Source organism: Mauremys reevesii, linkage group 1 (genome assembly GCF_016161935.1).
Source record: "Mauremys reevesii isolate NIE-2019 linkage group 1, ASM1616193v1, whole genome shotgun sequence".
Lineage (NCBI taxonomy): Eukaryota > Metazoa > Chordata > Testudines > Geoemydidae > Mauremys > Mauremys reevesii.
In genome coordinates, this window is record NC_052623.1 from 280,146,757 (window position 1) to 280,162,216 (window position 15,460).

A 15,460-nucleotide genomic window follows, 5' to 3' on the forward strand; every position below is an offset into this window, starting at 1 on the left:
AACTGGTTTTGTAGTTGGCAAGCCATTCACAGTCTTTGTTTAATCCTGAGCTGATGGTGTCAAATTTGCAGATGAACTGAAGCTCAGCAGTTTCTCTCTGAAGTCTGGTCCTGAAATTTCCACTACATGCATCCGATGAAGTGGGTATTCACCCACAAAAGCTCATGCTCCAAAACGTCTGTTAGTCTATAAGGTACCACAGGATTCTTTGCTATATCTGAGAAGTAACTTTTGGTTATGAATATGTTTGTTTTAGCTTTTGTATCATGCACTATGAGACATGTATATAATTAAACTGCATTTATATTGTGGTCAGCACTTAAATACCTCTCATCTAACTAGGTGATATATATTTCTGTGAGGGAAGGCATTGAGCAGTTCTGCAGGACATGTAGTTGATCCACTTGCTGTGATAATTGACTGACTTACAACCCATCTCAGTTGGATTAATAATTGATTTCTGTATACATGCAGCACCAAGTGCAAGTCATTTTTATCTTTTTTTGTGACCTATTTTGAAGGTACTGTTCTAAAGGAGGCCGACAATTGTCATGGATGCCCACATATGCAAGTGGAGGATTGAACTGCACAATGGGAGGTGCAAAGCTAAATCCTCCTTATGTCTTCCATCTAAATTTTACCCCACCCCCAAAATGTGATGGTGTTACAGTACGTTTGCTTGCTGTCTATGCTGAGTGAAAAAAGAATAAACCTTTGATTCTGATAGCGACATCAAGTGTGTTGTCAGTGTCACAGTGAGAGCTTCCCAGAATTCCTCATTCTTCCACTCTGCAATGAAAAGTACATTCTATAATCTACTAATTATAATGCATTAGATGAATAAAAGTATTGTTAGTAAGGTAGACAGAGAATGTATCAACTTTAGATGCATCTTTCATGGCAGCTTGAAGATTAGATATATACAATTTGTATATATAAGTGCTTGCTCACTTAAAAAAACTTAAAAAAAGTGAACTGCTGAATGTACTAGAGCCATGAAGATGAATGTTGGGAATTTGGAATAGTTTAGAATAAATGTAAGGTAAGCAGTATAATTGCTCAAATAAAAGTATATCCTAGTTAGCCCCCCCCCAAAAAACAAACAATAAAAACCTGCACCAAATGTAAAGTAAAGACTATATTTAGTTGCATATCAACATGTTTTAATGGTTACCATCAAATGAGAACCAACTTTTCTTTGGGAAAATAATTACAAACAATGATTAAAACTGATTTTTAAAATCAAGTTTTCCTGGCAAATAAGTATGCTAGTTGGGTGTAAATCAGGGATCGGCAACCCTTGGCACGCGGCCCATCAGGGAAATCCACTGGCGGGCTGGGACGATTTGTTTACCTGCAGCGTCCGCAGGTTTGGCCGATTGCCCACGCCGATTCCCGCAGCCCCCATTGGCCTGGAACGGCGACCCACGGCCAGTGGGAGCTGTGATCGGCCGAACCTGCAGATGCTACAGGTAAACAAACCATCCCGGCTCGCCAGCGGATTTCCCTGGCAGGCTACATGCCAAAGGTTGCTGATGCCTGGTGTAAATGTTTGCTTTCGGGAGAATAATCACAAAAGGGGAAAGTTGTTCATCTGAAGTCGCATTTAGCACAACTACTGAATCCACAATCTGGTGTGCTGGTTTTAGGAACTTAATATGATAGTAAAAGTAAGGTGTTTGTTTATTTGGCATTTAATAATTTTTTTTAAAAGTTCCCACCTAATCTTTTATAAATACCCTAATTCACTAAGTAAATAAATAGACTCGTCAATTCTGTCAGATTAAATCAGATTTAAGTGTTTGATTTTACAAGTCAGAAATAATCATGAAACAGCTGTGTTGTTACAGGGTAAATGTCATCTTAAACAGGATATACATACTGTATACACTACTTAGGTGATTATATTTGAAGTTACCAGGTAAAGCTGAGAATATTTAGTACACAATATTCAGTTTAGCTCATAAACTAAGTACTAAAGGCAAAGCTAATTATGTAATCTTATCATTATATGGTATGTAATTGCTGATTTTGCTGCAGAAGAGTACAAATTATACACAGAATAATAAAGCTTTCAAGGGGAATTATAATTTCATAGTGAAGTTTGCTATCTTAATGTTACAGAATTACAAAGTGAGCTCATGACAGTGCAAGGCACTGAAGGGTAACATGATTTTTAAATATAGCCTATGTGAACAGAGAACAAAAAAGACAGAAGGCTTTAATCTCACTTAGAGCAATGCAAACAGGCCTTTGTCTGACATTGTAAAAGGACTTCAAAATGGGTATAAATTACACTTATTTCCACTTTAGGGTCTCTTCTTGCTGCTAGAGTAGTGACTGACTGACCCAGAGGCAGCAGGTCAGAATCTTCCTTTCTGGACTGGGCATCTGCCATCATATTTTCTTTCCCCTTTAAATAGGGGCTTTGGCACCTTTGTCTCTTTAGTCTATGGAACATAATATCCACTGTGGATTATGCATGCATACCATGTGTTACGGAGCTGGAGAATTTGAAAGTAATGTCCATTGGTCCATGCATCTGTCCTGGTTCACCTTGTGCCTCCAACTGGGATGATAAAAGGAAGGGTGGACTGACTGCCTCCAGTTCCTTCTCACTGCTGTTTGCTCTGGGTCGGAACCATTAGTGTCCTCAGCTTTGGCTTCATGCTACAAAACAATTGCCATCTCAACAGCTTCATTCGCAATTCAGATTTCTCATGGTAATGTTGGCAGCAATAATTCCATCACCCTGTGGTTCATGGCTCTCGAAAGGAAGGACGCTTACTTTCACATAGATAGTATCAGAGGGGTAGCCGTGTTAGTCTGTATCCACAAAAACAATGAAGAGTCTGGTGGCACATAGATATTCACCCCAGATACAGACACTTTCTTGGATTTAAGCTAGGCTCCAACCATTTTCAGTATAGAGTACTGCCCTTCGACGCAGCAGCCCCCCCCCCCCCCCCCGGAATCTTTACCAATGTATTTTCAGTCACAGTGGCTCATGTCAGACTTCACGGCTATCTTGTCTTTCCATACCTTGTCAATTGGCTCCTTGCTGCCAATCTCACCAGGAAGCCTATGCATCAACCTCTATGATGCTCCACCTCCTTTCTTCACTGGGAATGAGCATAAACACAGAAAAATCTGGTCCCTCCCCGATCTCTAGACTTTATCAGGGCAGTCTTGAACTCTGTCACCCCAAAGGCGTACCTGCCCATAGACAGATCCCAGACCATCAGCAGCGATTTCCTAGGTCTCATCGCAAGCAACCCTCAGGTACTGGTCAAAACACATCTTTCCCTACTTGGCCACATGGCTTTGTGCACTTACATCACCCCATTCGCAAGACTCCACCGTCAGTGCCTGCAGGCTTGGCTACAGTCCTGATACTCCTTAAGCCGCCATTCCATGAAGCTTGTGGTGACAGTCCCTACCAATCTACAGTCATCCCTCCTATGGTGGACAAATCCCCATTATGTAAATGCAGGGGTCCCTTTGCTCCTCTCCTCTCCTCTCCTTTCCTGAGAGAACCATAATTATGGATGCATCCCTGCTAGTTTGGGGAGCCTATATGAACAGCCACACAGCTCGAGGGGCTAGTGCAGTGGTTCTCAAACTTTTGTACTGGTGACCCCTTTCACATAGCAAGCCTTTGAGTGTGACACCCCCTTATATATTATAAACCACATTTTTATATATTTAACACAATTATAAATACTGGAGGAAAAGCAGGGTTTAGGATGGTGGCTGACAGCTCACAACCCCCCATGTAATAACTTTGCAACCCCATGAGGGGTCCCGACCCCCAGTTTGAAAACCCCTGGGCTAGTGTATCTTGAAAATCCAGATGCACATCAATATCCTAGAACTATAGGCAGTATGGAGGGTGTGAGAATACTTTCTCCCATTCATCCACTCTCACCATGTCCTTATAATGTTAGACAACTCTATGCCTGTCTTCTACCTCAATAAGCAAGGGGGAGCGGGATTGGCCTCCCTGTGTGCAGAAACAATCAACCACTGGAATTGATGCATCAACAGTCACATCACACTGTCACCCGCTTACCTTCCACGAGAGCTGAATGTGCACTCCGACTTCCTCAGTAGACACTTTACACTCTACCAGGAATGGGAACTTCACAACATTTTCACTCTATGGCAGTGGTAGGCAACCTGGTGGTTGCATGTGGGCTGCATGTGGCCTGATGGTACTTCACTGGCGGGCCGCCCGACCATTTGTTTACATTTGCACAGCTGCCCGCAGCTCCTAGTGGCTGTGGTTCGCGGTTCCCAGCCAGTGGGAGCTGTGGGCGGCTGTGCAAATGTAAACAAATGATCTGGCGGCCCGCCAGCGGGTTACCTTGATGGGCCACAGGTTGAGCGCCACTGCTCTGTGGGGAACCCAAACCAGAGTCACTTCTCAAACAAATAGCAGATATACCACAAATTGCTCCAGAGGGGCCCTAGGTCATTGTTCCCCAGGTGATGCTTTGCTACTTTCCTGGTCAGACCAGTTCAATTATGCCTTCCCTCCATCATCACTCCTGTCACGAGTGCTACACAAGATCCAACAGGACAGAGCCAAGGTCATCTTGATTGCCCCCTTCTGACCTAGATAGTTCTGCTTCCCCAACCTCTGGTGCATGTCATCTTGCCCACCGATTATCCTCCCAACATACCCTGAGCTCCTGACCCAGTGCAACGGCAAGATCAGACACCACAATCCATGATTGCTCCACCTTATATTTGGATGGGCATCATCTCTAGAATGTTCATGCTCCTCAGCTGTATGAGAGATCCTCTCTAATAGCAGAAAGGACTCCGTGAAGAAATGTTACCTCTGCACCAAAAAATTTAAAATTCTGCAAATTGTATTTGTCAGTAAATAAATGTGGCTCCAGCATGGCAGTGGGGACCGCAGGCAACAGGCTGCATTGAGGTGGGAGATCACCCTGAAGCCTCCACGTCCCCTGGTACAGCGACTTGGCAGTGAGGCTGTACCTGACCCTGACACAGTGCAAGGGCCAGGCCTGCCCCAGAAACACCTCTGGACCCTCCCCTCTGCGTCAGGTGCACCAGGTGTGGGTGGGCAGGCTCAGCCCAGTAGGACCCAAGTGTGGAGGGGCTTAGTGTGTGGGAGATCCAGGTGTGGGGTGAGAGTTTTCTGTGTGGGGAAATCTGGGTGCGGGTGGCTCAGTGGGAGATCTGGATGCACAGAGGCTCATTGGGGGGTTCTGGGTGCACCGGCAATGGGACTCTGCAGGGGATCCAGGTAAAGGTGGTTGGGGCTCAGCAGGGGGGATCTGGGTGTCGGCAGATGGGGCTCGGTGGGGGATTCAGTGGGGGTGTCCCAGTACTGGAGGAGTGGGGCTTGATGGGGGGGAGCCCAGGTGCAGCTGTTTGGGGATCGGTGGGGCTGTGGGTGGGTCTTGTTGGAGGGCTTCAGGTGTAGGGGGGTAGGGCTTGTCAGGGTGAGAGTTCGATGGACCTGCTTAACTGGGGAGCCTCGGCTGCTGCTGATGGGATGCCGCATGCTGAACTCCCTCTTCCCCACCACACACACGATTCCCCATCCCCTCTTTTTCCTCCATCCTCCTCCCCTCACTCCAACATTCCCCTCCCCCTGCCCTATTCCACCCTCCTTCTTTACCTACTGCCTCTTCCCCCCACACCCTCATCTCACTTTCCCTCATTTTGCCACCCACCCGTATCCAGCTCCACTGCGGGCACTCGCTGTTGCACAGAAAAAAGGAAGGCTCCCAGCACACAGTAGGGTAGAATGACTGGCACTAGGACCCAGGAGGGGGTGTTCAGCTGAAGAGTCAGCAGAGCCCAGACAGCCTTCTTCAGCTGAGCAGCTCCCCACTTGCAGAAGTGAGTTGAGGGGGACATAACCCCATGTGCCCCCCCGATGCCTCAGCTCTGTTTGGAGTGGGGAAATCCCTCCCAAAAAACTGCACCCATGGTCGTCCCCGCATGGCTTCCCTTTGCTTCCCTGCCGTTTTCTGCAGGGAAGCAAAGGAATTCTGCAGGGAAGCGTAGGAATTCTGCGGGGAGAGGGGGATTTTTCTGCAGGTGTGTAGTCACACAGAATCCCCCCAGGAGTATAAATGGAAACACTTCTCATCTTGGATGCAACAAAGTGGCATCCTACCAGAGACTATAGCTATTGTGCTCATCTGTATCCTATCTTTAAAGACATAGGATCTATCCATCAGCTCCTTACGAATACACTTAATCGCGATCAGTGCATACTATTCCAACTACTCAGGTCGACTTGATTTCCTCACATTCTCTAACCAATAGATTATAGAAAGGCTTAATAAGGACTTTCCTGCTTACTTAGAAGGTTCCACCCCAATGGAACCTCAGTCTCTTTCTCTCAGTGCTAAGAAGGCCCCCCTTTGAGCCTTTAGCTACTTATTCCATGTCCCTACTGTCCATGAAAGGAGTGGTGTAACGATCGGCACCTGCCTCTTGTGAGTGCTCCCTTTGGCCAATTCAGTGTCTGCAATCTCTCAGTTTGGAATGGGGAGGCACCAACTTCTTGCAAGCGCCCCCCCTTCTGGTTGAGAGTGAGCCTGCCGTTTCTTAGTTCTTGATGATGGGGTGGCACCCACCGCTTGCATGTGCCGCCTGTCCCCCACCGATGGTTTCTTCAGTATGTCTTCAGTGTCACACACACCGTCTGAGGGTGGAACAAACAAACAAAACCCCTTCTGGGGTATACAGCTTTACCTTCCTGCCAAGACTTCCTCCCTGGAGACACTGTTCTCCTGTAACAGTCCAACAGGGGCCCATTGTGGTACCCTCAGTTGGTATGTCCTTTTTGGCAGCTCTCCCTCGGCTCTAATCAGAGCAACAGGGCCCATCACAGTTCCCTCACTTGGTCTGGCTAGGCTCTGGGCTCAGTTTTTGCTCGATTCTGCAGCTAGCCAGGAGCTCCTTCACTGTCCCATTCTTCTGCAGCCTTCCCTGGGCTCAGTCTTGCTCCTGTACTGAGCTGTCCATGGTCCTGCTGTTCTCCCAGCAAGTCAGGAACCCGGTTTTCCCTCTTCTAGCTCCAGGCAGCAACACACTGCTTTGCCTCTGCTGCTGCTTTTTACATGGCCCATCTCACTCCTGATTGGCCACTCCAGCAGCCCCTCTGATTGGCTGCTTCCCCTGCAGCCACTTGAGGCCGCCTGGCGGACTTCTCCTTTGCTCTTTTCTGGAGCAGGGTGAGGTGGGGGCCTCCAGACCTATTCCACCCCGTCACAGTTGGCGAACCGGGAGCCATGATAGCAGACCCTCCATACACTGTGTTCTATAAAGATAAAGTTTCTTTGAACCTACATCCCAAGTATATCCCTAAGGTATCTGTTGAATTTCACCTTAACCAATCCCTTGACTTACCCATGTTCTTCCTGAAACTGCACGCTTCCACTGAAGAACAAAGACTTCACTCCCTTGATGTTTGACAAGCCTTCGCCTTTTACCTGCAGAGAACGAAACCAATCAGGAAATTTCCGAGACTGTTTGTCACCATAGCAGAAAGAGTCAGAGGGTATGAAATCTACACCCAGAGACTCTCCTAATGGATATCTGGCTGCATTCTACTCTATCAGCTCTCCAACCCTTCCCCCCTGCACCTCTCCAAGGTGGTATGAGCTCATTCCACTAGAGCTCATGCAACAACTATGGCATCTCTACAGATGTCCAGAAGTGGTACTCCTGAAAAGTGACCACATGGAGTTCTGTTCACATGTTTGGAAGACGTTATGCTCTGATACAGGATTCGGCTCCTGATGCCTCTTTCAGGACAGTGGTTCTCAATTCAACCCTCCTTATCCACATTCTCGCACCCTCCTCCTACTTAAGTACTGCTTGTCAATCACCCACAATGGAATACAATAGTGACCATCATTCGAAGAAGAGGACGAGGTTACTTACCTGTAACTGGAGGTTCTTTGAGATGTGTGGTCCCCGTCTGTATTTCACTACCTGTTCTCCACCACTTCTGCTATGGATCCTCTCTGATTCGTGGTGAAGAAGGAACTGGAGAGGTGGTCAGTCCATCTACCCCACCCTTTATCACCTCGGTCAGAGGCATGAGGTGAACCAAGATGGATGTGCAGACCAACGGACAGTACTTTCATACTATCTGCTCTCGTGTGCATGCATAGCCCACAATGGAATACAGATAGGAACCGCACTTCTCGAAGACCCTCCAGTTACAGGTAAGTAACCTCCTCTTCACTGACTGAGTTACAAATATTTTTACAGTGACATTAATGACTGGTGTGTGTTTAGATTTCAAATGATATAATACATGTCATCTTTTAAATAAATATGACACCAGTGTGTGAGGTGTAGTGAGTATGTCAGGCATGACACAGAGTAGTGAACCACAAATAAGCCTCTTGTGTCACACCTTACCAATCGTGCATAGGGCTTGTGTAGCTTGGTGTTTTTTACGTGGAGTTAATTGATTGTCAGTTAAATTGAGGTATTTTAACTCGTGTGCTGAAGGCTAGTCTGGACAGATCACTAATGTTTGTTACAGGACACATCATGCCAATCATTTTAACTTGAGTGTAGACAAGCCTGAGGGAGAGAGGCAATCCAAAAAGAGCATACTGCGTGAATTTACAGTGAATCTTCTAGAATGTAAATGGATGATGTCAAATTCTTTAGACCAGATAGATCTGATTTTCATGAGGTAGTTATCCATCACTGACTTAGTTAGTTTGCTCACTTTTGCAAGATCACTTTTGCAAGATTTTCCCCTAATATTAGTATTGTAGACTCAAACAGGTGTCTGAATATTAAGCTTTTGTCGTTGTCTTTATTATTATTATTTAACATGTTTGTTCTGGTAGCACCTATGGTCCAACCAACTGAGGGCCCATTATGCTGTACAAACATAGAATAGTAGATGGTCCCTGTCTCAAAGCTTGCAGTCTAAATAGACAAGACAGATGCAAGTTGAGGGAAAGAGTGTAATACACAAGCAGAGTGAATGGTGTGATGACAGCAAACTGCATGTTAGTTCCATGATATTTTTTTTTTTTGGAAGGGAGATTTACTTACAAGAGGATCAGCTAACTGGAGAGAAAAGGGAAGGGAGGGGAAGGAGGGTGAGGGGGACAGGGCAGAGGTGAAGAGTGTAGGAAGGGCAGTGAACTGAAGTGAAGAGCTGAAACTGTGGGGGAGGGGAGCGTTGCAGCAACCAGTCAATCAGCACAGAGCAGAGAAAGTCGAATCAAAATCGTGGAAAGTTCTCTGAATGTCCCAAGGTCCCTGCGTTGGCTGCTGCTTCTTCTACTGGCTGGGGTTTCTGGCTGGCTCTTCTCTGTGGTTTTCTCCCAAGCCCCCGTAAGAGGGAGGTGGGGAGGCTACACCTGGGTCCTAGTGCCTCCAAGAGGGGTGTGTGTGTGGAGGGGGGAGGGTGTCTCTCCTGCACAACTCTGTGTCCAGAGGGTTACTGGGGGGAGGGATGGACTTGGCTGGGCCCCATTTTACCCTCTCCCCCAGTGCAGCAGCCCCAGCTTTGGCTGCTTCTGCCCCTGCTTGCTGGAGTTTCTGGCTGGCTCTTCTCTGCAATTTTTTATTGTCTGATTACTATGAGTGTGATTCTCAAAAGGTTTCCATCCTAGGAAAATCTTTGAAAGGAACAGAACTCTTTTTTAAATAAAAACTTTGTGAAAGTGCCTTTTTAACACCGCCTTTCCTCAAACATTTTAAAAAGTGACAGTCCTTTGTGATGCTACATTTCTTAAATTTATTACAATTCTGTGTACTAGTTCTGGGAGTGAAATTTAGCAATAGGTACAGTTTTACTGGAGAACAGCACTACATAATGAAATGGGGTGTTTATTTTATGTTTTATAGTCTTCTCTACTTTCCATAATGTCAGAGAATTAGATAAGTGGTATTTTTTAAGGTAACTACTCTCCTACATTTTATTTTTCCTGTTAAATGGTACCAATGAATCTCTTGATTAGGATGAAAAGGATGGGAAAAGGCAAAAACTACTGTTGAATTTTCTTTCCTTTATAATAGGGCTTTATTTGTCCTCTGTGTATGAAATCTCATGGATCTGCTGAAGAACTTTTCAAGCACTATGAAGTAGTTCACGGATCTGGCATCGATTCAAGTCATGGAGGAGATGAGCATCCTTCACCGAAAAGGTAGAACAATATTAATTTGTGCATATAGACTTCTGTCATTTTTAAGTATTTCTAATTACTTTTAAGCATGTACTAATCTGAACGGTTAATTATGCAACGAAGTATTTGAATCGTAATGCCCCATTTCTAAAATCAATTAAAATATTAGTTTAATACTATGCTAGATGATACTGGACTGGTGATAGATGGAAACTGGGTATACATATTGATATTGTTAAATCCATTGGTTACCTTTAATGCTGTTGATCAGTTGGTGCTGTTGGCTCTTATGTCTGTAGCGGGAGTTGATGGGGGTAGCTCAGGGGTGGCTTGATTCCCTTCTTATTTGAGCATTCCCAGAAATTGATTTTGGGCTCTTGTTCCTTGTCCCTGAGGATTCATTCATGCAAGGTTCCACATGGTTCCATCTTATTTCCCCTTCTGTTCAATGGATATATGGGGCTGTTGTAAATTTCAGCCTGTATTACTTCCAGTTTATGCATTCCATGATTTTCGTCTTGGTTGTGCATAGCAATAAGATGGTGAGCAGCTTTTGAAGGTGTTCACATACTGTGTGGGAACACGTGATGGTAATATAATAAAGATGTAGATTGTATAACTCTCCTGGGTTCAACTAATATCTTGACTAGCTGTTGTCTTAGCCGTGGAGCAAACCCTCTGTGATTGATAAAAATAATAAATAAAAAATGATAAATAATTTAATTAAAACATTGATAACCTATTGAACTCATAAAGATGAAAGATAGAGTTTTTTCAAAGAAAAGAACATAACATTTAACATGCTATGGCTATTAAGTTGGAGTCCATTGTGGGAAAATAAAAATATCCAAAACAAAATCCAAAACCTACTTGTGACTATCTGTAGGAAGAAGGAGCTCCCATTTCTTCACAATTGCATCTTAGGCATTGACAGAAGCAAGGCAGCAGGTCACAAAATAGGAGGGCAGGACATCCATCAAAACCCCATTGCTCAAAGCCAATGTCATTGGAGATCTTCTTTTCACACACTGATCTGGAGGCTTCTCCTGACTGACAGTTCTCCAGTTGGCATGGGATCTTGATGACTTCACTCAGCTGAACATGAGCATTCTATTAAATACCTTAGCGGTAGTGGAGCTGTCAAAGAGTCTGACAAGACACTTTCTCTGTAGCTCAGCAAAGAAAAGAGTCTGCACTAACGTTTAAGGCTTTTAAATGTTTTTTAACATGTTTCTCTTATTACATGTAAAACAAATTATTTCTGCTCAAATTGGTGAAACAGCCATTCAAATAAACTGATAAAAATGATTTTTCTAGGACATTTTTTAGAAAGTAAAAAGTAGCATGACTTAATGATGACATTAAAAATGAATTAGGTAGGGCTAACATTAAATACCCTCCCCAGTCATTCATCAGCTAAGACTTGTGAACACAGGGGCTAAGGCTGGGGATTAGGCCTTTGGGAAGGTTTGGGTCTTTGGGAAGGTGTGGTCTGCTCTTAAAAGTAAATCTGTACAATTGGCATTGTAGGTTTGGATGTTTATTTTCATCTGCTCATCAAATGTGCTCAGTTTACAAGTAAAAAGATGAGGATTCTTTTTTTTTTTTTTTTTCTTTTTTTTCTGTCAACTGCCAGCCCTACAAATTCAACATAGTCTCTGAGAGTCAAGCTGAGTTCTTTCCATCCGGTGTATCATCACCAGTAATTAATAAAGGTTCTGTAGGTCAAATCGTGCCCTCAGCAACACCTTGTCTTCAGTGAGTTTGCACAGATGTAACTGACTGGAATGCAGTAAACAGTTCTGTTGATGATACACAAGATGGATTGAACCACAGCTCACTCAGTCTTAGTTTTGTGTTTTGTGGGGAAAGAAGACAAAGAACAATACAAATTTACTTTTCTCACTAAAGTGAGTAGATGTGACCCTCAATACACATTGGGAACAGATTTGCTGAGTAAGATAATGTTTTTATAGTCATTTTCACACATCACATAAAAGAGGAACTTAAAGTATATCTGGATCAAGCATGATATATCAGATTTAGGAGAGCTGCATAGAAGAAGGCCGAACACAGAAGTGGGAGAAGGACTGGGAGTCATGCAGCTCAAGGAGAGCAAAAAGGAATGAGTTAGGGTTTGTCTACACATGAAAGATTTACCAGTTCTTAAGCTGATATAGTTATACCACTATAATTCCCTGTGTGGACACCCTTTTATTGCAGAATAAGAGTGGCCTTTTCAGTTTAACATAAACCTCTTTCCAGAGTGACATAAGAATAAATGCAGAAAAAGACTCTCTCTTACTGAAATGAGTGTCCACACAGAGAGTTATACTGGCACAGTATAAATATATTAGTTTAAATTCGTGCCTCAGGTTATGCCAAATAAACTTTTCCATTTAAACAAAGCTTAGAAAGGTGAGATATAGCTAACTATTTTGGAATTGAGCCAGGAAAAGCACAGTATTTTGAGAAGTGCCATTTTTTAAATATAATCCAAGGTGTGCATTTAAATTGACAAAGTTATCAATATAACCCCTCTGCATGAACACTTTTATTCAAGTATAAGAGAGGTTTTTCAGTTTAGCTTAAAGCTCTTCCCAACTCACATAAACTTTTATAAGACTAAGTGTGTCCACACGGGTGGTTATGGTGGTATAACTATATCTGTATGAATATGTCAGTATAACTGGTAAAACATTCCTATGTGGAGAAGATCTAAATCCCATTATTGCTTTAAATAGATAACTTACAATATATACATAACTAGTGAGACATTAGTAATATTTATTGGAGATTTTCTTTTCTATTCACTGACCCTGAATTATTGTGTAGTATTTTTTGTATCATCGTTTGGTTGTGACTGAGGCCTCAGATTATTACTGTATCCCAATAATAAAAGTAAGAAATAATGTGGTGTTGGCAGTAATATGGCTGCTACATTCCACATTAAGGGTGGCTGCATTTCAGTGATGTGATGTGATCCATATGTGTATAGTTTTCTAATTAATCAAGGTGAATTGAGATTTTAGAAAGGTGCTATGCAAACTGAGTAATAACTATTTCATCTTCATATTTCGTTTTCCTGGGTGACTAGAACATCAGGCTTCTGAGTGTAATTTGAGAGTTACAAGCCCTAGGGTTTTGAGTGTCAGTGCACTCAGGCCCTCAAATTGGTGTAACTGTTGGGCACATTGAATTGCTGTTTGGGTTAAATATTATATAACTGCATATTTCAGAACAAATAGGATAGCATGATGTCTCCTAGCATTGCCCCTTGACATTATATGGGAAATGAGGGGGAACTAACCTGCACTTTTAATAACATGGACTATAACACAGCTAAACATTTTAATACACTACCTTGCAATTCTAAAGTTCTATTATTTAGTTGATACAATCCAGTAAAACAGAATATAGGTCTAAATCAGTTTATTTGCATATTTAACCCTTCTAACGTTTTGGGGTCTGTCTGACCCCAACTCACACAAACATGTAAATAAAAATTGTTATGACAAACCTGTACTACTTCGTATGTTAAGTATGCTCAAACTAGGATGGGTCAATCTTTCCACATTGGGTTTATTATCTTACCTATTGTGATTTTTGTGTAGCAAAAAAAAAAGTCACCAAAAAGGTAATGGGGTCAGTTAGACCGCCTCAATGTTAGTCAGTGGGAAAAATGAAAGTACTACATTTTCAAGGTCTTTGGGGTCTCCTGCACCCCAAATACATAATAAAATAAAATAAATAAAACATGATAGGCAAAGCACTGGCTGTTTTCTTCTTTAAGTATTCTCTTAAGTATGATAAGGACAACTCGTTAACATTGGTTTTATCTTCACACCCTATTGTGGTTTTAATGTAGCAAAAAAGGTCATTCAAAAGTTATTAGGGTCAGTTAGACCTGAAATTAATTATGCAATTATTCCAGCACAGATTGTTTTTATGTTGAGGCAGCAATTATTATATGATTATATCAGTCTTTCAGCATTGTTTTTATCTTCACTGTTCCAGTGTTTTTTGTTTAAAAAAAATGCACCAAAAGGTTCTTGGGAATCTGTGAGACTCCAGATAACATTTGCCTTATGTATCATCACAGTTGTCCAGCAAATTGAGTCTCTTTGAAGATAATGCCATCACATTGGTTTTTTGGGAAGTCTGCAGTTTCTAGGAAGAGTTTCTGGGGATGCAACAATTGTCAGATGCATTTTCTGAGAAATCTATGCTAGACAGATGCTGTGGCTGGGGCAAAGGCACACTATTGGATTGCATATGCACATTGCCTGTCTGAAGGCATATGTTGTTTAGATTTTGTTGAATCACAAGTGGCATAATACATCTTTGAATAAGAGATGAATATTTCTCAGGGATCTGGGTACAGACATTTTTTGCCCACTGGTACATGAAAGGAACATTCCAGCTTTGCCAGAGGCTTCTAGGGAAGTGTGTCTAGTGTCCTGGATACTGATGCAGAGACTAATTGGGAAGATGTTGCATCTGTTCCAAGGAATGAGATAGAAAAACACATCAAAAATGCGTGAAGTATAAAAACTTACTATTTTTAGAACATACGTCAGGTATTAGCTCCATTTGTTCAAAGTAGTAGGCCATTTATTGCAACTTTGCTGTGTTTGTGCCTTTTTTATTGTTGCTGTTGCTATCTATTTTCATTGTCTAAACATGAGGTCAGTTAGCCCCCAACACCTGTAGAATGTGTTCCTTTTTTAAAAAAACGTGTTTCAACATGGGGTCAGTTAGACCCCAGCACAAGTATTATGTAATGTGCTTCTTTGAATAATGTCCCTAGGGGTACTCCACTGCAGGTGTGCTTGCATCTCTGTGCTGTTGATTGGTTGGGAGATGAATCAATTAGTGCATGTGAAACAGGGAGGTTACCTTAGGAATGAATTTTGGATGTGGCCAGAGTGTTTCATGTTCTCTGTGTATATATATATATCTTCCTATTGTATTTTCCACTGCATGCATCCGATGAAGTGGGCTGTAGCCCACGAAAGCTTATGCTCAAATGAAATTGTTAGTTTCTAAGGCAGTGGTCCCCAACCTTTTCAGTGTGGCGGGCACCTGACGACTAGCAGCAGAGGAGCGTGGCCGCCAGACAGGCAGCTGCTGATATGCCACCAAGAAGCGGCAAAGCCAACAAGCGTTGCCACTGAAATGCTACCGAGAAGTAGCGTCATCAAGAGGAGTCGCCGCCGAAATGCCGCCAAAAATCAGCAGCATTTCGGTGGCAGCGCTTCTTGATGTTGCTGCTTCTCAGTGGCATTTGGGCAGCTGTTTTT

At 43.1% G+C, this 15,460-nt stretch overlaps 1 protein-coding gene across 9 annotated transcripts in view; it reads left to right on the plus strand.

Moving 5' to 3' along the window:
* Positions 1-15,460, plus strand: part of EEA1 (early endosome antigen 1) — a 127,817-nt gene that overhangs the window by 30,136 nt on the left and 82,221 nt on the right. For all 9 annotated transcript variants that reach the window (XR_005586839.1, XR_005586840.1, XR_005586841.1 and 6 more), the window contains one exon: positions 10,051-10,178. Coding sequence is in view for 6 of the 9 variants with exons in the window: in XM_039496798.1 (XP_039352732.1) it covers positions 10,051-10,178 (128 nt within the window). In the remaining 3 variants the exon portion in view is untranslated. The remainder of the gene's footprint in view (positions 1-10,050; positions 10,179-15,460) is intronic.